At 44.0% G+C, this 21,390-nt stretch overlaps 1 protein-coding gene across 1 annotated transcript in view; it reads right to left on the bottom strand.

Moving 5' to 3' along the window:
- The window catches only part of bahcc1a (BAH domain and coiled-coil containing 1a), a 60,446-nt gene that overhangs the window by 6,089 nt on the left and 32,967 nt on the right, over nucleotides 1-21,390 (bottom strand). Inside the window, exons 4-23 of the mRNA XM_079253197.1 lie at nucleotides 17,922-18,044; nucleotides 15,453-17,726; nucleotides 14,344-14,455; nucleotides 14,038-14,237; nucleotides 13,693-13,854; nucleotides 12,273-12,538; nucleotides 11,789-12,134; nucleotides 10,074-10,994; nucleotides 8,598-8,767; nucleotides 8,335-8,471; nucleotides 8,018-8,131; nucleotides 5,266-5,380; nucleotides 4,671-4,902; nucleotides 4,364-4,558; nucleotides 3,115-3,288; nucleotides 2,691-2,971; nucleotides 2,285-2,365; nucleotides 1,947-2,076; nucleotides 1,738-1,876; nucleotides 1,167-1,242 (exon numbers count right to left, since the gene is read on the bottom strand). Of these exons, the coding sequence (XP_079109323.1) occupies nucleotides 1,167-1,242; nucleotides 1,738-1,876; nucleotides 1,947-2,076; nucleotides 2,285-2,365; nucleotides 2,691-2,971; nucleotides 3,115-3,288; nucleotides 4,364-4,558; nucleotides 4,671-4,902; nucleotides 5,266-5,380; nucleotides 8,018-8,131; nucleotides 8,335-8,471; nucleotides 8,598-8,767; nucleotides 10,074-10,994; nucleotides 11,789-12,134; nucleotides 12,273-12,538; nucleotides 13,693-13,854; nucleotides 14,038-14,237; nucleotides 14,344-14,455; nucleotides 15,453-17,726; nucleotides 17,922-18,044 (6,248 nt within the window). The remainder of the gene's footprint in view (nucleotides 1-1,166; nucleotides 1,243-1,737; nucleotides 1,877-1,946; nucleotides 2,077-2,284; nucleotides 2,366-2,690; nucleotides 2,972-3,114; nucleotides 3,289-4,363; nucleotides 4,559-4,670; nucleotides 4,903-5,265; nucleotides 5,381-8,017; nucleotides 8,132-8,334; nucleotides 8,472-8,597; nucleotides 8,768-10,073; nucleotides 10,995-11,788; nucleotides 12,135-12,272; nucleotides 12,539-13,692; nucleotides 13,855-14,037; nucleotides 14,238-14,343; nucleotides 14,456-15,452; nucleotides 17,727-17,921; nucleotides 18,045-21,390) is intronic.

The raw sequence follows: 21,390 nt of genomic DNA on the forward strand, positions 1-21,390 counted from the left end.
AGGTTCTGCACATATACATTACATATATTTATGATTATTCAATAAATCAAAACCAGAGTCTGCATAAGCATTTTTAAAGGCAAACTTCATTGCAAGAGGAATTATTGACTCCGTATGAACCTGGCTCTGTTCATTTCTTTTAACTTTGAACATATGTTTCTGCTGAAAATATTAAATAGCAAACTGTTACAAACTGTCCTCAAAATATGTGCTGGACATTTAATCCTTTATTTTCAGCCATTCAAAGCTTGAAATTCCTCATGGCTGCACCTCACCATTGCATCACAAAATTCATTCAAATTTCCTTCGAAATTTGATTTGAGATCTGAAAGACTCCCAATTGCTATGAGATTTGATAAGTCACTACTTTATTCTACATAACTGCTTGTGATATATAAACACAATCGCTCCAAGTGAAGTCTGTGCAGTTACCGTGGCCTCTGAACCACTTCTCATTTCCCCCTTTTAGACTTGTAGCTCAAGTAAGTGAGGCTCAGTGCAAACAGCTCTGCTCCTTTAGGCGCCTCATGTTTGGACACTTCACTGTGTGCAAACATCATGTCCTGTGTCCTCTTTTGCAATAAAGAAAACACATTACAAGAGTTGGATTAAATGTGGGAGTGACATCATGGTTATGGGTCACAGACTGGTCAGAGACCAGCATGAATTCCTTCAACAATGTGTTTGAATTGCTTGTTGTAAACACTGATGTCTATTGTTAAGTACACATGTATTATAGTGACTTGATAACACTGCTGCATCTGGCCCCCTGTCTTCTAAGACTGTGTATGTAATCTGATCCTTTCAACAGCTTGGTTACTTTGACAGAAACAAATAAAAAAAAGGTTGTAATGTTCACGTCATTTCTTGTTTCAAATCCAAAACATGAATAGATCCAGGTGTTGGTGGGATTATCCCACCCAAAGCTTGTTTTAACGGATATTCACAGTTACTCACACACATAAACCTAAAGATCCTGCCCATCTGTTTATGTGGCCTCAACGACCCAAAGAGACAGCAAGCGAGAGTGTGATTGGACTAGAGGAGCTACAAAAAGCCTAGAAAGAGGATGTTTAGAACAGTTTAAGAGGAATAGAAGCGACATGCTCAAACAAGAAAAGACCTTTCTTGTGAGAAACATTTCCAGTGCAGTGAGGTAAACTTACAGCCTCCTGTAGCAGTTGCTCCAGTGAATAGATTCTTGGTCGGTTTCCTCTTTCACCATCAATAATAATGTTAAAGCTAGAGGAAAAAGCACAGCAGGGAAAGAAAAGAAGATGAGGTTATTTTCAGAGGCTGTATTGTGCTTGCTTGGCTTCCATGTCATATGTTACTCCCACTCTGCTGTTGTTATAGCTTTTCTTTGTTGCCTAAGCCAAGAGAAGGATATTGATACTCTGAGTTTGGCATTGGACAACGCAGATTTTGTTATGCAAAGAAGGAAGATAAATTGCAGCTAGTCCTGTGATGAAAATATATACATATATATTTTTACTGATTGACCTTAAGAGAACTTGCTTGTATTCAAATTTGAAAGGATTTATTCACCTCCAGGATAATTCCTCACTTCTACTCTCTATGTTTCAACTCCTGCATGAACATGCACATTTTGCACAAGGTTTACAGTGTTCAACACATATTAAAGATAATTGTTTTGTTTGCATGTGAGCATAATGACATTCATAATTAGTAAAATCATTGGCATGAACTGCAAGCGCACCCTCACTGTTCACTTACATGTCTGGGATCTCCATCGTGTGGACCCTGGCAGCATATAGCAGCTCATCCTCCTTGGAGATCAGCACCTTCAGACCATCAGTTAGGAGTTCTTTGGTCAGGACACAGTTAGGAACTGAATGAGAAAGAGAAATGAAGTCTTAAACATAATCAAACAGTTTTATGAAAAAAAAGGAAAGATAATGACATAATGTTTGATTTCTTTTTACCTTCAGAGCTTTTCTTGTTGCATGAATGGCCGTTGTCCTCCTCCTCCTCTGAAAAACTGCTACCATCCATCTGAAAGCCTTCATCAGCTGCAAAACTCTCCAGCAGACGACTCACTGCTCGTCCCTTTGACTGCGGAGAAAGAACATGTGGTATCGGATGAACTCTTGTGCATACAAGCAGCCTGCACACTCAGCTGTTTGTAGCCACTAACATCCCAGATGGGAGCCTCTTACCAAATCAAATTCTCTTTTGCTCTGATGTTAAACACCTGGAGGTTGACTTATGTGCCAAGTATGTTAATGTATATTCTTTTTAGTGGTTTGCATGTGACTGTTACCTGTTGGTCCTTGCTTCTTCGGCCCCTGTTCCCTTCCTCAGCCTGCGAAGTCGGTGCTCCAAGCGACCAGCAGTGTCTTCTCTGTCAACACGAGAATGGACGAGATGAGTGGTGAATAAAACACAAAGTGTGCATGTTAATACTTGAGTTATAGAATTGGAAATGCAGGAAGAGCAGAGGGAGTCCAAAGTGAGTGGAACTGATTTAAAAGGAAAAAAACAATCTTTTAAGAACTAAAAGAATATTTATAATCTTTTATATTCTTTTTATATTTTGTGTGTTATTAAATTGCTCAGTTTTTTTTAAATAAACAAAAAATGTTCAGTTATGTTACAGAAGAAAATGTAATCAGAAATAATGCATTCATTTAACCATAACAGTAAACAATAATAGTAAAGAAAACTACCTTATTGATTGTTCCTCTCAGCATGGTGTTCTTCCTTGTTGCCCTCTTCAACCTCTCACTGGTGGTCGGGAATGTGACGAGTCCTATGCTCCTCCTGTAGCGAGTGCCTCTCGTCCCGAGGCTTCCCCACCGGGGCTCCTTAGGCCTCGGTCCACATGTTCTTCGAACTCCCTCGGGCCGTTGGTCTTGGTGGTTTTTGACTGCAGTGGCCATGCTCAGCCTACAGGTGGGCTTCTTCCTTACTTTGACTTCCCCCTCTGCTCCAGACATACTTTGAGAGCCTGTGTGGTTCAGTAAAAAAAAAAAAAAAAAACAAACAGATTCAGACCAAACAAGAAAGAAGGAAAAGCACAAAACAGATGCTTCCCACAAAGATGTGAGGCGGTTTTGTTGACTTATAAATTGTTTCAAAGGGCTGTCTCACCATAAAGTTCCTGTCTCTGCTTTTTGTTTCTGGCTTTCTGGTTGGCCTCCAGTTTAACGACAGATGAGGGACTGGGGCCTGTCATGGAGGAGCAAGAAGTGATGTCTCTGGGGAGTCGGGCTCTGTAATCTTGGCCTTCATCAGTCTCATAACTGCCTTCCTCTTCTTCGTCTTCTAATGGTGGCAGCAAACAATACAGCATACAAAAGACACTTTCTTGTAAACTCATTTGGTCTATCAAACATCTCAAGTCAAGTAACATAACACATAAGAAGTAAAGTTCTTTAACTGACTCTCATTCATTTCCCAGGCACCTCATTATCATTTACGTAAAGCGTTTAACCATTCACAGAGATGATGTATGAAGTGCTTTGCCTCAGTGGTATTTCCTGGTGTGAACCCACATGTTACTGTGAGCTCGTGTGCATGAGAGAGTCAGAGCGAGTTTTTGTGTGTATTTATCACTGCAGCTCTTTGACCCAGTCTGCGAGTCTCCAGGGCTGTCAAAGCCTCTCACAGCCAAGTGTCCACAGCTGTGGCTGCACGTCTAACCCAAGCCAGCCAACACGGCCAATCACCGAGGTGTCAGATGTCCACGAACATGCCAGTCTGTTACAAGACATTTATCGACACCTTTTCACTCTCTTCTAGTTGTTTTTACACTCATTTACAAGTTAAGAAGATGAGTGCTGAAATTTTAAGGTTCTGTGTCTAGATAAACCAGTCAGTCCTCCATTGTTCAGATTTGATTTTTTATTCTTTTTCTCCAAAGTGCTCTTTGTGTACCACAAGACTAACAGATTTATTTTCTGTAGCAGATTATTCAGTTTCATATTTAAAATCTAAAGAAAGGAGGTGTTGACATATATTAATGAGCCAAACAACAACAAACTATATCTCTCGTTTAATTTGCTTTATAACACAGAAAATAAATTGGTCATCTTTAAGCTCAAAGGTCAAGATCCTGAACAATTTTGTGAACTTTTTCCTCTGAGCACCATGCTTCTGACTTAGAAATCCTTTCCAGCCCTCCATTCCTCCTTTAAAATTCTTAAATGTGCCTCATTTTGAAGCTTCAGTCCCTCACATCTTTGAATGGAGGAGCGACAGTGCAAAGCAGCAATGTGAATGAAGGGAATGAAGAGCCATGATATCATAAAGACAGGGCACTCCAGGTCTTTATTGACATGGGCAAATCAATCTCCTATAGCTGTATGTATCATATCCAAAACTGTTGCCACTGCCTCACCTTGGTCAGACGAGTCACTCTCTACAGAAGAGCTCTCTTCCTCCTCCATTTTTTCTGGTCTTTGGCCACGGGAAAGTTTTCCTGTTGAGTGGTTCAGGTGTGAGGAACCCTGTGCAAGGACCGCAGATCCTTTCTTAGCTGCGCGACGCACTGGGCCACCCCAGCCTTCTTGGGGGACACTGTCCACACTCGCTGCTGAGAAAATAGCAAAGCCAAACTAAATGTAAGCATTTTTTTTTCTGGAACTTTCACCAGAGCGAAACAATATGATATAAGGACAATCAGCACATAAAAAGTCAGCATGTACCTGTATCGCTGTGTCCTCCAGACTCTCGCCAGGACTCAGCTTTGACTGTACCCTGGCTTCTGTGTCCATGCTTGGAGTTGGAGTTGCAGAGGGAAACTTCTTTGTCTCTGGAGCCCGTTCCTGAGAGATTCTTTTTAACCTGGGTCTTCTGTTTGAGCTGTGCCACATCACCAGCCAGCTTGGAGCTCAGCACGCTGTGAAGACTGCTTTTTCTGCAGCCCTGTGCTTTTATCTGCTGCAACAGAGAGAGATGAGAGAGCAAGAGAAAGCCAGTTACACACTCGGTTACAGCAGCCACAAAAGCTTCAGAATGTCAGAGGAGCGGGGCCCTCATTTGCACGCACACACACACACACACACACACACACACACACACACACACACACACACACACACACACACAGAAGAAAAAGGAATAGTAGAAGCTCCAATGAAAAAGATATTAATGTGGAGAGCAGAGGATTTGACTCCTAAGGGTAGCACCTAATTAAAAATAGTGTGCAACATAGGAATATATCAAATGGAAGGAAACAAAGAGCAGCCTCTTTCATTTCAAGTTGCAGTACAAAAGGAAGCAGGACAAGGGGACCCTGACCTGTGTGCTGCCGAGTTGCTCAAAGCCTCGACTGGACAGCCTCTTCTTCCTTCTCTGACTGCCTCCGCCCCCTCCGAGGTCCTCAGGGGACAAACCAAGCCCCGCCCCCATCGACCTGCCAGTCAAAACAAGAGAGACGCATTTATCAGAGAAGAATGGTTGTAGTTTGAAAGAAAAAGTGGGAATAAGACATCATAGGAATAAAACAGTTGAGTCACCTCTCTGTGAGACTTAATCACTTTTCTTTTTCTATCAGGCAAACAGAGTAACAAAGAAGGACTAGGAGATTGCAATATCTGAGCCACATACTTGGAAAAAAAAAAAAAACAGGGTCCAAAAAAGAAGCTTGGGACTGTCTGAGGGCAGTGTGTTATAAGAGGCATTAATGCCTTATCAAGGGAGTGTGTTTGCAGCCTGAGAGGCTCTGCATTGCTTTGAAGGAGGCTGTGAATGTTTTGAAGGCATTGCATTTGTATTCAGCTGTACTGTTTTCTCCCCAAGTTGCCTTTTCATATCACTGTGGCACACTCTTTCCCCTACACTGAGCAGCATCACAGGCCAACCACTCCAAACGTCCTTGAATTTCCCTCTGGAAGCTTGCCCGTGGACCACACCAGCATGAGCCAGGCCGTGCTTAAACAAAAGCTTAACTCCAGCTCTCTCCATGTGCGTATTGCCGAGGAAATCTGCCATGTATACAGAGCAGGCAGAGTGTGTGAAGCAGATGCATGCTGGATATTTCAAATGGTGTTTGCTCTTTATCTGCGTATTGCTTCACACGTGCCGATGCAACCAGATATTTTTCTACTCGAACACGCGTGTGCTTAATTGTTTATGTGTGAGTTTTCAGCGCCAGAACAAAGCATGTGAATGTCGAGGGTGTACTGTGTGTAGAACTCATAATCTCATTACAAGTTGATGCCACCATGCACCTGTAACACACATAAAAAAAAAAAAAAATGCAGGCAATCATCATGCAGTGGGACTGTCTGCCCACTGACAGACTGAGTGACAGAGGTGCCAGTGAAGTGTGAGCTGTCCCTCTGAGGCAGATCCTGCCGCGGCTTCCCTTCCGCCACTGACAAACGCATTGTGACAGAGTCCCTCCCCTCTGTGGGGGGGCTGGTGGGGTTGAGCGCACAGTGACTAATTAAACAGAATTGATTAGTAGGGTTTGCTGGCAAGCAGTATTCCCTTCATCCCCCTGCAAAAATCAAAGCACCACCACAAAAGACTTCAGTACTCGCAGGAATAATAGAGGCATGTGCAACAACAAACAGCGCCTGTGCCCATGCACTCACAGCTGCATCCATATGTAATTGTAGAGAAGCTTGAATGCATCTTGCACCGAGACACTGCAACAAGCTCCTGGTGGTTCAAGTAAAATGAAGATAGAGATGCTAAATGGTTGGGGTGTCTGTTGCTAGCCTCCATCTGCGCTCAAGTGTCAGCATCATGCATCAGCGTGAGTGACAGGTGCAGTATGTGGTTTTATAGAACCCTGCCATGCAACACAACATGGTGCTAATCAGCCCCTTGTCTGCTTTTCTATTCCTTATTCCAAGGCCTATCTCCTGTGCAAAATAAAAAAGACACATTGGAAAGAAAAGAGTGAACACCCTGCATGACCACTATGAAGAATATTAACGTTAAAAGTTTTCAACACAAGACAGAGGCACTAGCTATTTATTGTACTGTGGCCTGCACGAGCATCCCATCACTTCCCATTCACCAAACTTCCCTGTAGGGACCTGGCCTGTTACCCTTTGATTTGGGTGTCATTGTCACCCAGCATCAACATCCCCTTTCCAATCAGTGCTGGCCAGGCGAGGGGGCAGGGATACACGGGTGGAAGGAGAGTAGAGGTGACATCGCAGAGGGGCAGCTGGGAACACAGCGAACGGCTGCCCAGAAACCACAGTGAGAAAAGAGGATAGAGAAAAAGGAAATGCCGGGAGGGGACATGTAGTTTCCTAAGCCCTTCTGAACCCTGATGACAAGGTTAATTGAAGCCTGACAGCAAAACTTTATCCCTAAGAACCCTCTGGTTTGTCATTCCTCACTAGCAAATGGCATCGCTATTGCTTTCCAGAAAGAACATTAAAGGAAAGAAAGACCTGCAGATCCTCGGCTTTGAATGTCTTTCAGTCTATATATTGCTGCCCGTCTCCTCTAATATTTCCTTCTTTCTGTATACACAAAAATAAATATAATATAAAAAATATATATAATTAAATATAACTGCAACTGTAAGCAGATCTTTGATTGCCTTCTCTCTTAAAGTATCACGTTATCCTCTGATAACCTTTGGACTCCTGCTGAACCTGTGGAGCCACGATGGCAAAAATGTCCTGCTGCTGGAACAGAATACATGAGAATTATTGTACTTTAACAGCACTGTGTGCTTGTGATTCAGCCTTCAGCTCCTCCAAACCCAAGTTCAGTAAAACTCACAATGAACTAAAGTGTTGTTGCTGAGATTTTTATCTAAAATGAAATAGTCATATGTAGTCTATAAATCATGCTTAAATACCAGCAGACACAACTGACACAAAATATCCTATCAGACTGTTAACACTAACATTATTAGGTTAGAAAGAGTTCAAGTACTCTTTTTAGAATTGCTCACTGGTTCTCCCATTTCCTGTTTATGCCAATTAGAAGCAGTCCTTGTATGCCAGTGGTACCGAGGGGCTTATCATGCAGGACTGGAGGAGGGCCAGCCGGCGGAGATGAGCTGACTGATACTCACTTGACTTTTCTTTGGCCTTCAGTTGAGGACACTGGACCTGTGCTGAGGGTGGGTTTCCGCTTCCTCGGGCGCCCTGGCCCTCGCCGTGCTGGGCTGCGGGGAGTTTCCTCCTTCCTGTATGCACAAGAAGATAAAAAAAAAACCACACAAACACAGAAAAGAAGTAAATAAAACTACATTTGTCAACCTAAATAGAGTGGTGACAGCAATGTACATAAAGTTATATATTGTGTAATGTTTTTTTTCTTATTAATTTGGAAATTAAACAATGCAAAACCATGCAGTTTGGCAGTAAAGGGGGATTGGGTCATGCTCACTGATGATCGTGCTTCCTCTGAAGTTTGATCAGCTCTTTTTGCTTCTCTTTGTAGTGACGCTGTATCTCAGCCAACTTTACACGCATTGCAAGCTCAGGACCATCCATTGTTTCCATGCTTACTTTGGTAGGGCAAACCTGAAGTACACAAAATGAAAAAAGATTCAAAGCTAAAATAAAAAAAAAACTGTAAAACATTACAAGTAAAATATCATTTATTTATTTTGTCAAAAAGTCACAATAGTCTTCATAGTTGCGTCTTACTGGCTCATTGCGGGGTGCCCAGCTGCACTTTCTACGTAAATTGAGGATCCTGCGAGCTGGGAAATGTCGCCCTGAGCCCATACTGCTGACTTCCTGGGATCCTAATTCCAAGGCACGGGCCGTAGCCAAAGTAGCAAGGCTTTGGAGATCGAACATGAGCAGCTCCTCCTCTGTGAGAGATCAAAGGGAAAAACACTGATGTAGTTCTTGGTATCCCTTTGCATTCTCCAATCAGAGTTATTACAACGGAACATTCCTTGTTTTTTAGTTCATCATTATTTACCATAAAAGCATATCAAAGCAAGACAGATATGTTGGAGTTTGTGTATCTGAGCATCATGTAACTAATCCTGACAAAAAGTGGAAACCAGTACAGATGTAAGGCAGTATATCTTTTCAGTTCTTATGTCTTAGATTTGATAGACTTAGCTTGCTTGCTATCTGCTATTAGCCCTGGCCGTTAAAATCTGCTATTAATGAACTGAGCTACAGAAAGAGCAACAGAGATCACTGCCTTGTGAGAAATATTTTGTTTGCAAAGTGGAATCGTCTAACAGCTTAACATGAATAAATAAAAGCTACCGATTATATTCACTTGTTCTTGCACTTGTTTTGGTAAAGACTTCGGTTGTGACTCAAAACTGACATGTAACACTTTCCTGAGCTGTCAACAGAACCGCATCAAGACGACAATATCACTTACTCTGGAATCAGAAGAGATCTTTTTATAGAACCCTCTTTTGGGAACAGTTAAATGCATTAGGATGCTGTGGTAAACACAAAACATCCTTTTGCATGAATAAAAAAACACATGGAGCTTTGAAAAACAAGAAAGCTTTTAAAGGCACTTTAAAACAATGGGGTCTAATTAGCCAGGCAATGCTCCAGGGTGCTGAAAACATCCACTGCTTATGTGATTACACACCAACTTTTGCTAACATGTCATGTTTTAGAGAGACAGAAACCCTTTTTTTTTGCATCCCTTTTTAGTTACCATATCTGCATGTGTGTGGAGAAAACACCTACATTATAGAAAAATAGCAAAATGACTCCCTAAGTAGTACATGTGAAAGCTAAAAAAAAAAAGGCAGGTTTACACCCTTTATTAGCTGTTCAACCCTGTTCTCCTGTTCCTTCTTCATCTCCTGAGGTCTCTGCATCTTTACAGCAGCCTTTAGGAAATAAAAGTGCTTTTAACATGCCATAGAAGAGCAAAGGCAGGCATGCAGACAGCCTCTCTGGGGACATGTTAGAATCCACTCAAGGCTCTTGAGACCAGCAGGAAGAGAGAAGTATCTGTGGAGGTAAAGAAGTGATGCAGGCAAGGCCTGAGGGAGGGTAGGGTGGCTGGGGCTGTCTCAGTGGAAAGAGGTAAAGAAGAGTGAAATATATGAGTGAAGCACTTGTACCCTCAATGTCTGTACTACTTTTTGTATGTCAGTATGTGCAAGTCATGGAAGATCCACTGTCCCTCACCCTGACTTTTCCCACAGGTCCGCTTTTGCTGCTGCAGCTCCAGATCTGCCAACTCACTTAGAAGCTCCATACCCTGGTTGGGGGTGCACTGTGACGGTGTAGCTGTTGGGGTGATATGTGGGAACAAAGGAAAGGGGGGTACATCTGTGCAAAATGCAGCAGCAATCAGCAGCTCCAGGCTCCAGTAGCAGGGCACAAGAGGTTTGTGGGGCACGGCAACGGTTTCTTCGCCTGAGCTGCATGCTAAAGAAAAATTCACTGAGGCATCATCAGGGGTCATCTTGTTCTCATGCTGCCGCTCGCTGTCCTTTGCTCCCACCAGGGGTGGGTACTGCGGCTCAGCAGCAGCAGGGGAAGCTGGGTCAAACTCAATAATGGCAGGCATCTCTGGCTCCTGCTCCCCAGGCATGTTGACCTTTTGATCATGCTCCACCTGACTTTCCCCACACACTCCCTCGTCATCATCTTCCTCCTCCAAAGTAATGACCGCTTCTGGCCTGTCGGGCTCGGCTGTTGACAGTGGAACTAGACAGGAAGCTGTCTTGCACACAGGACTCTCAGTATGGGGGCAAACCAGTGTGTCTTCCTCAACTGAACCTTGTTCATCTGCCTCCTGTTCACCAGGCACATAATTGGCCGTTGTCACTGCTACAACCTCTGCCTCCTCTGGTTGTTCCAGAACCCTTTCAACCACTTGTTCCTCCTCTTCAGGCGCCACTTCCTTCAGTGGGAGTGTCTCTGGGAGGGGCATGACCACCACTTGGCAGTCTAACTCCTCCCCAAGACTGGCAAGAGACTGCGGAGCAGGCTCAGCTTGGACTGCTTCCAGGTCAGCTGGCTCAGCCAGTCGAACCTCCTCTGGGGAAGGCCCACTCCTGTAGCCCATGGCGATTGCAGGATAGGTGTATCCAGGAGGCAAATCTGTGGACAGATAATATAATCAGCTGATCTGCAAAAATTTCCTATGAGAACAGTGAATAATGATACTATGTTTAAATTAAGGTACAAGAAAAAGGACAATTTTCTTGCCAAGACTTTGCTTTTGAGGTAATCACTGTAAACCTAACTCACATTGCAATATTTTAAGGGCTGAGAAACAGTGAAAGGCTTTTAAGCTCTCCGCCTTGATCTCCCAGCAGGAGTAGTAGAGGACCTCTCGGAACTGCATGTGTTTTTTGTGTGTGTATTATTTAAAATGGGCCAGACCTTTGCTTTATCAGAAAGCCTAACAATTTCTCTGGCATGTGGGAGACATTAGCCAGACATTAATAACGATGAAAACAGTGTAAGGCCTGTGATGTGAGGCCCACAACTGAGGTGTTTCTCAGTTATTACCAAGGTAACACTGTCGGGTGCAGTAAAGTACCCGACACAGCCAGCAGCCATTTTCCTCAGCTTTTAGCTATTCAGTCAATCAGGGGCTTGCCAGACGAGCCACCCACACATTTAACCAAAACAGCTGAAAATGGGATCACTTACAAGTGGCAATTCTCATGTCTATTCAGTATAGTATAAAAGGTGCAACTTCTGGAATTTTTTTTCCAGCTCTGTCTCTCTAAAAATGGTGTGTTCGACTTATTTTATTAATGTGCAACTAAGTAGCATCAGCATTTTTTTTTTTTTTTTACAAGCTTTGATTTTATGTTGTATCGCCTAAACTAAAGCCATTCCACACTTTTTTTTTTATCTTAGGCAGCTGTGATTCTTTTGCATACCAGGCTCCATAGACTCTGGGTAATCTTGTGGGGGCTGTCCCTCGCCTCTCTTTTCCTGGGATTCACCCCCCTTGAGCATTTGAGGTGGAGCAGGACTGATGGCAGGAGAATGAGGGGCTGCTGCAACAGGGCTGGGAGCAGGGCAGGGCGTTGAGGGAGTGCTTCTGGGGTGCTGGCGCAGTGAAGGGGACTGGTAACAAGGGGACAGGTGAGTGGCACAGGCCCCAGGGGGCGAGGCACTCCTCAGTTGTGGGTTGTAAGAATAGGCTTTGGCAGGTTTGGACGTTCTTGGCTCTGAAATTAGCTCCTCTAGTTCATCTGCAGGCTCATCTGGTATCTTCTGTGTCTGACAAATTAGAAGGAAATTATTGATGCATAGTTGGTGAATACATTGGTATAATGATCAATAAGTCATTTTATATACTTAAAAACTGGTTCTTCGCAGTGTGTTTACAGACTGAAGGACAGACAGACAGATAAGCACCTGTGCATTGTGGTTGCCTTGGTGTTGCATGCTGTGTGCAGCTCTGTGTGGCTGCTGCTGCTGCTGCTGAGGTTGAGTCTGTAGCTGTGGTTGTTGTGACTGGTGACTCTGGTGCTGATGCTGGAGCTGTTGATGCTGCTGGAGAGCATACAGCTCCTGTTGCCGTAGAAACTGAGATCGGGAGTACACAGCAGGATGCTGCATGTGGGAGGGTGGGCCCCGGGCACCATACACAGGGGGCCACAGCCCTTGCTGCTCCATCACATCTAATGAGAAGAGGGAGGAGAAATGTGAAGGAGGGAGCTACCTCATAACAAAAGTGCATGCATGCACATACACACATTAAGAGTGACTCTTTTTTTTTGGATTCATACACAACAATGCTATGTTCAAAACACTGGAATACATTATGGAGCAGGGAACAATTGTTTTCTGCCTATCCATCATTATGAGCCTCCCACTCAGGGATTTTAAAGCAGCAAAAAGATTATGGATCATTTAAAAACAATTGTATTAATATTTTATGGAAAAATCTATCCCTTAAAAGAAATTGTTTTTAACTTGACTGAACGGCATTTCCCTCGACAACAGCATCCCACAGTTTCCTGCTCCAAACTAGAAACAGCCCAAGTAATTCTTCTATCAGGATTTTGGAACCCTGGGAAAATGTTATTACTCTACGACCAGAGGATGGTGGTTATAGGTTGATTAAGGTCAACATGATGATGAACAGGGAATAGACATTTTAGCGCATTCATTTCATGCCAGAGGTCCCCCCCCCCTTAGATCCCATGTCTGAGGTTTTACATTCTTACATATTATTTGAACAGAAGTGGTTGGAAGGCATTATGATGGACATTACACTGAAGTGGTCCTACACTCTCGAAAACTGCCACACAAGCTTCCTTCTTGTTAAATTCCCTATTAGTGGCATATCATGCATTTCTCATTAACAGTTTTATCCAAATTTACTTGTTCTTTCAACCCCCTTTTGTGAAACTGCAAAAGAATTCAACCCAGAATTGGATTTGGAAATGTTTCCTGTGGGGCAGTTTTCCTTCATGCACTCTTCTCCTCAGCTGAAACTCCTGTGGAGCTCAGAAGGAAATGTACCGTCAAGGACTGTGAGCTAATTAAATTGTGCTGCTTGTTAACTGAATATGCGTCTACTGCGAGTTCCCTTGCTTTAACACTTTCTCTTCCTCTGCTGTGATAGTTTAGTGTGGTGTGTATACAGCTTCATATGAGCTCTCTGACCCACTGAGAACACCACAGCGATTGGACAAGGAAGCATGTTGGCAACCTTTTACTAAATCAATTTGATTACCAACAACTAATTTAACATAATGTTCAGTTTATGAACCCTAAAATAGCAATGTGCTGAGACTAAGGGGAATGTGGATGTAAAGTTATGGCATACCCAGGTGATGGGTTGCAGGATGGGAGGGAGGCTCAGAGGGCAGGACCACCAGCTGAGCAGCGGGATCCTGAGGCAGAGGAAGAACCGGCTGCAGGGGGCCTGGCATGGCAGCAGAGAAACCAGGAGGCAGATTCTGGTGCAGCGTTGTATGACCAATACCTGCTTTACAGAAATGATTGCATTTGAGAATTACAAAATAATACTTTATATAAGAAAATCACACATATGGACACAGCATCCTTTATATCATCACAACACTAAATTAAATTTGTAATAAAAATAAAAATGAATAAGAGTATCTTTAGTATCTTTGTTACCAAAAGTACAGCTTTTCCATTCTCTCACCATAAGAGTGTCCTGTCATCCAGAGGGATGGACTTCCAGTTCTTGGCATCCAGTGGTGGTGAGCAGAGTGTGCAGCAGGATCTCCTAACTGCCCAGACTGGAGGGAAGCCCCACCAGGGACCATGAGATGAGAGGTGATGTCTCCATGACAGCTGTTGGAGGGGTGTATCCTTGCAAACTCCACCCTCTCTTTATTTTCCCTGTAGTCACAAGGCGGCAGAAACAATGATATACAGCTGAAGACCACAGTGCAGATGTTTTCCAGCAGTGCAGGCGACGCAGAGCAACAACTTTACATTAGCCCACCTGATATATGCGTCTCTCTCTCTGTCCAGACAAGGGAGACCTATTTGGTCCTCACTCATCCTCTTCCTCTCCTCCTCAGTGGGATCTGAGGGATACATGGAGCGGGGTGGCCCTGTGAAACAAGTATCAACTTAACCATCACCTTTCACTTTTGTGTCACGGTGCAGACACACTCCTGAGACAACATGAATATGTAGACACTGAGTCCAGATATAAAGGGGGGCACTTCACTTCTTTTAACCAGATATTGAACCCCCCCACCCCCCCTCACCCCCTTAGTTTTTGTTTTTCTCTGCAGGGGGTAACTTCTGTCTCCACCACCCTCGCTTGGCATTGATTAAGCCCCTGATAATGAATCTGTTCATCCCAGTTACATATTTAGAAGAACTCTTTTCTCTCCATGAAAATAATCCCTTCATGCCTTACAATGGCTTAATGTAACCATACACCTTTGTCTCATTTAATATGCACAGTCTATGAATATGCTAATTAGATCCTGCCCTATCTCCTCCACTCGCCAGGCTGCAGCTGTTCACCCTCAACCTTCATCACTTAAGTCTTTGGACTAAGACACTAAAAGAGAAAGTTGATTCTAAATTGATAAAAATGTATTTTTCATGGAAGGGTGTCTATAAAATAATGACAGAGCTACAACTTATTCTTATTCTGGTTAGGAGCTGGTATGAGACAAATTGCAATGTAAATTGTTACTATTTGTGTGATACAGTAGTTAATGTTAGTCAATAATTAATCATTTAGTGTCCCTTTAGGGGTTAAATGAAGTAGTCCTTCTTCTGGGTATAATAATATTGATAAATAATTTCAAATTGTATTGAAATTATATGTGCATCATTTGGGATTGCTGCAGAGGAAACAATATCAGAGTTCTTTGAGTATTTAAAGACTGAGGAATGATACACTATACAAGATTCAGAAACCTCATACATCATACAAGGTTTATGAATTAAACTCATAATGACGCTTAGTCTCATCACTACAAAATATGCAAATTAATATTGGTATGCTTTTCCAGGTTATTAAATGTATTTGTGTTTATTGACATTTTTATGTTAAGCCTGACAGGCTGCAAACATGTTCTTCTTTCTCACCTTTCACAGATGGGTGTATCCTTCCCTGTCGGCTGTTGTGGTGACTGTCTGCTGACCGACATGGTGGGTCCCTTTGTCTGGCCACTGCCACAGCAATTCCCACTGGTGGCTGCCGCACCTCACTTTCCCCATGACTTGTGTCCCCCAACTCCCGTCCCCGCCCACTGTAATCTGTGCGCTCACTGTCATTGGTTGGGCCCTTCCTGGAAGGTAGAGTCTGTTTGTTGCCCTGTAGGGCACAGCTACCCCCTGACAGACCTGATTTGAGACTTCCCAGTCCCCCAAATGGGCTTTTCTGAGAGAGGAGCAGTGGCTGTTGCTGGTTGCTGTATTTTAGTAGGTTTTTCATGGCACTGCTCTCACCCTGAGTTGGACCTTGGGGGTCAGGTTGCTGCTGCGGCTGTGGTTGCTGACTGAGGGGTGGTGCAGAGGAGGCCTGCGGGGGAGCCAGGTTCATTCCTGGCTGCTGTTGCTGCTGTGAATGTTGCCCACCAGTGCTCCCTAGCTCCATGTAGGACTTCCTCTGCTCCTCCTCAGGTTGTGACATGTGATGGGCTGGCCTCATAGCCCAGGGTGGCACTGGGGGCTGCTGGTGGTGGTGTTGTCCACTGCTGTTGCCATAACCATACGGTGACATGTCCATTTTTCTTTTAAGCTCCTGACCAGAACTCTGGTTTAACTCAGCTGGAGAAGGAGCCTCTGGACCAGGTCGACCATGCTGCTGGTGGCGAATCCTGGCTACTTTTTGGCCATCTCTCTGTAAAGAGCAGCTACCTCCAGCACCATGGGCTGTCGCAGTCCCATTATGCTGTCCCATATTTTTATTTCCAAGTGGAGAAGAGTTAGGCGGGGGTCCTTGATGGGAGCAGTCTCTGTAAGGGGAAGTGTTTACGGAATGAGGGACGTTGTGTCCTGTCTTGGGTCCCTGGGGAAGCGAGGATCTGAACACATCCATGTCCACACCACTGTTTATACACTCAGCACTGCGGGATCGTACAACTTGGTGCTGCTGTTGAGAATGTGGCGTCTGTTGTTGTGAAGGTGGATGAAGTTGTGGGGGCTGGACGTGTTGGTGGTGGGACTGCATCCAGTCTGGGGCTTTCTCTGTCTTTCTGTATGTGTGCTGCTGCTGTTGTTGCTGCTTCCTCTGCCAGCTACTGTGGTGCCCACCACCATTCTTTTCTAATGCTTTGTCTTTGGCATTACTACCTCCTCCTCCACTATCCACACCCTGGCAGTCAGCATTGCCAAGCTGGAATGGCCCACTAGATTTGTCCCCTAGGTCTGCCACAGATGGCACAAATGTTGGTCCTGTGACTTTAGGCTCTCGCCCTAAATTGACAGGCCCCCTCTCTTGTGAGGCAGGGTTGGCTAGAGGAGCAGGTGGGGGTGGGCAGAAAAAGTCCGGATGGTGGTGTGTATGGTGGGAATGATGGGGGTGGTGCGGATGGCTGGGGTGGAGCTGAAGGCAGTGGAAGCCTCCTGGATGCGGATGTGTATGGGGATGAGCATGAGGATGGGGATGGGGGTGTGCACCTCCAGTAACAGAGCCCATGTGTAAGGGTGGGGGAACAGAGTAGGGCAGAGAGTGGTGAAGTGGTGCCTGACCCCTTTCCAGACAGTCAGAAGGTTGTTCACTGATCCTCATCTCCCCACTTACCCCTTCTTTGGTGCAACGCCCACTGCCACTAGATCCCATATGTCTCCCCTGGCTGGTCCCCCCACCTCCCATAGCACGGAGGGTTGTACCCTCCCCGCCACAGCTGGACATGGAGACCTTCGCCACAGTTGCAGATCCTGCATCTCCATTCTGCATTTTGCCATTGTGTAAGCAGGCACTGAGAGGCTTGTTTATACTCTGGGGGTGCTCCTTGTTGTATTCCATTGCAAGTGATGCCTTGTGCCTCTCCAAGGCCCGACTATTGACCTCCTCCAGGGGAAGTGGGTGCTGCGAATAGTGAGGGTGCTGTTGATGGGTGTGGGAATGGTGGTGGTGTGTGGTCTGGGGTGTCTGGTGGTTATGATGCTGCTGTTGCTGTCGCTCTTTCACTTCTTGTTTGCTGCTGGACCTCTCTTTGTCTTTGACAGGTACGACTCCCCTTTCCACAGATCCTTCTTTGAGACCCTTATGGATACCTGTCCCTATTCCTGGATCTCTGTCTCGACTGCAGGAACCCTGATGGTGCCCTGAACCTGCCCTGGACATCGGGGGCAAACTGTGATTGGCTGAGATCAGAGGTGGCTGGGATGGGAGACTTCGTAGGTAGAAGTTCTCTACAAGAGCAAGTGAGGTAGGTTAGATAAAATAAACACATTATTTAAAACATTAAAAAGAAATTGTGCTTATGAAAGTGTTGCAGAGTGTCTTTATATCAGTATGCCTTATAATATTACTGCATACTATATAATATTTTTAAAGTTGCATTTTAATGTCTTATTTTAAGAAGATTTTATCTTCTGGCTTCTGACCTTTTTGTGTATCATAGAAGCGGTGCTGCCCATAAAGAACTCCGCTGTTGGCATGATGATCCAAGTGGCTCATTGGAAGGAAAGTATGGGCCAGACTCCCTGAGAATCGAGGATATCCCGGACCTGTTATGAGAGAGGGAAGGAAGGGGTTAATAAGACATGACAGCAGCCACTGCGATGCAGTAATGCACAGTAATCCTTCAAGTCCAGTGCAGCTGGGGGCGTTCATATGCAAATAAGTACTGGCTTTGCCTTTAATGTTTGGCTTTCCGAGCTGAGTTTACAATAGAGAACAATAAACGGCAAGCTTGGGGATCGTCGTATGTTACTTGTCTTTTAAACACACCATTCTTTATTTATTTTCTACTCAGAAGAGACAGTGGCACCTTAATACATCAGAATAAATTAATAAGCATTGATATAAAGCTTGTGTGACCTAGCGGTTGATGGCTAACCCTCAGTGGCCTACTTCAAGAGGTAAAAAGTCATTCACATGTTGGGCCTATAAGCCAGTACACCTGGGCTCAATACTTCAGGCCCATCTGGAGGACATTTCCACTAAAACCAAACAAAAAACCAAATTTTGGGACACTGAGAAACACAAAGGACTTTGAGGGTGGAGGAAATAGAAAAGATGGACTGAGATGAAAGAGAATTACAATATTAGGACCAGTATCACTATGACAACACACAAACTATTGCATCTGGGTAACTGTAGGATCTAAGTACATCAATACAAATTTAATAACCCTATTCTCACCACTGTGTAATTGCTTATTTCAACCAGCTGGAAGGAAGTGATTTATAAATAAAATCAAAGAAAACAAGATAATAGGAATGGGAAAATAGGCCAGTATGGCCATACTGCTATAAAACTACAGGGACTGGTTTTTGCTGAGCATATTATGTAATGTAATACCAACAAAAAAAACATATGCAAAGAAACTATACCCAGATAAACTAATATTCACAAATAACGAACGAACAAATGCAAGAATGGAAGAAAAGACGAGAAGGTTAGAAAAACAAACAGCACATTATTTTGAGTTTCTTTTCAAACACATATTCACTTCAAATCAAAATACTTTATTTGTCCCGGAGGGGCAATATGTACGGCACAAATACACTGAGGATATGATAAATGAAAACAAACCACACATCACAGGATAACATAAAATGATGACAAAACACAATAAAAAGATACTTTAGACAGCTAAAAAATGAAAATAACCTGACAAAGGATGAGAGTTTATATTCAAATTGTGGCTGTAAATGTAAGTAATCACATGGTGAAAATGTTGTTTTAGAAAATGATAACTAACTGTATTTGATATAATTATCTGGCGGGCATGCTGCAGAGGAGCATGTAAAAACTGTGACTGAGAGATGGACAAATAGATGATCAACTCCTCTTCACCACACAAGCATCTCTGTGACCTTAGAGCCTTATGGAGAAGCCCAGGTGGTGTGCTAACAGACAGAGCGAAGGAAGGAGAAGGAGGAACGCGTGGCTCTGTACAAGCTAAATGAAAGACAGATATATTTGTTTTGGCAAGCATGTGACCTGATCCAGGAAAGTACAGATGTGGTTCACTGGACCTTGTGTGTAGTGTGTACAGGAGTATGTTTTTTTTTTTTACTGCAGCTGAGTGTTGAATGTCTCACTTTTTACTGGTGGAACAATGGGGCCAGTGCTGTGAGCAAGCTCAGGGGAGGGAGAAGTGTTGTGGTGGGCTTAATGACCTCGTCTCATTGCGGCCTGTGCATCCTCCCATCTTAATTAATGAAATACACAAAGAGGGCAAACAGCCCTGCAAAAAACACTGGGGGTGCTGCTTTCTGAGCAGGTTTCAGAGCAACTTTTGTTTCTTTCACCTGTTTTTCTACCTTTCTTACTCTTTTCCTTTCCCCTTCCTTTGTCTCTGTCTTTATTTGCTGTCATGATTAATAAGCATGCATATTTATGCCAATTCATCAACAGTGGAAGGAGGGGGATCTTTTGTTTAAGCAAGACATTTTTCTCTCTTCTTTTGGAGAAGGAGGTGGGAGGGTGGGATTGCCAATCTTTATCCAAGCTCTGGGAGAAGGCTTTTTTTTAAAAATATTTTTCTGCAGCAGCATGTTGTTTGTGAGCATGACGATTGACGGCGTAATCCCTTTTCACAGTGTGGTCTGGCTGTGCCCGATAATGCCAGCCCGCTCAGTTTCAGCATGCTCTCCAATGGGGCGGCAAGAGGGGGACTGCTGGGCACGGCAGAGCCCATTCAGGCATTAATCTAGCCAGGACAAGGGAAGCTGCTGCTGTTTCTGCTGCTGCTGCAGGCGACGTGAGCAGGGTCTTAGTGCAGTCTGCTGACTGCACAGCAGTATCACTGTCTCCACGTACTCACACACACACACACACACACACACATACATAAACAGAAACATGTCAGCATCAGCAAGTGAATGACAGAGGAAAGTTCCCAGTGCATGGCTTTCTTTCTATGGGAGGAGTAAGGGTAAGAACTGCATCCCAGGAAAGGATTTCCAGAAGTTCTTTTGGTATTTCTCACAGCGTTGTGGGTTGAGAGAAGCAAACTGACAAGGCGGACAAAGAAAGGGCTTAGATATAGAACAGCACCTAGAGGCAGATGAGAATTAGGCCTGCTGCATTAGCATTAGTCCTCTCTCAGCTCTGAAGACTCTCACCAAGTCAATTACTTATGAGGGTGTCTATATTGTTGCTTGAAGACAAAAAAAAAAAAAAAAAGGAATTCACAAATGAAATGTATACATTTTCTCCAGGGAATTGGCTTTAACATTTCAGAGAAAGAAAGATGGACAGAGCAGGGCATGAGAAGACCAAGAGGAGAGGAGGAGCAGCCGGAGCTGCCTGTCAGGTCTACTAATTGAGAAAAAGTGACAGAACCATCAAGACACAGAAAGGGAGGAGAAGAGGAAAGGAGAGGAGCGATGTTTGGCGGAGGAGGGGCAGTGCTGTGGTGTATCTCTTCAGGTTTGACTAATTGAAAGGAAGGGGTGCAGGCTGGCACAAGAGAGAATGAAAGAGGCAGGCGTGCGGAAGAAGAGAAGCTGGGGGGGGGGGCAGCAGCTTAAATCCTACAAAAGGAAAAGCTAGCAACTGCTCACAGAAGGAAAGATGGACAACTGAAGATAGGCTTGGAAAGGCATATCAAATGAGAATGGATTATAGACAAGTGTGTACAGGCAATTCTGTGTGTGTACATGCATATTTGAGTATTTGTGTCTTTATGCATGGACAGAGATATAAGACCTATTATTTTGGCATAACATCAGAAATCATTTGGACCACAGCCATCTGGCCTCAGGACTGTCAGGAGTCTGCTTTGGTTTATTTCTCATTTATTTATTTATTTTATTTTTATTTATTTTTTTGCTTGATTGATTGAGTGTGGTTTATTCAAACACACACACCCACACACACAACTCAATCAGTTTACCTAAA

Source organism: Telmatherina bonti (assembly GCF_933228915.1).
Source record: "Telmatherina bonti genome assembly, chromosome: 14".
NCBI lineage: Eukaryota > Metazoa > Chordata > Actinopteri > Atheriniformes > Telmatherinidae > Telmatherina > Telmatherina bonti.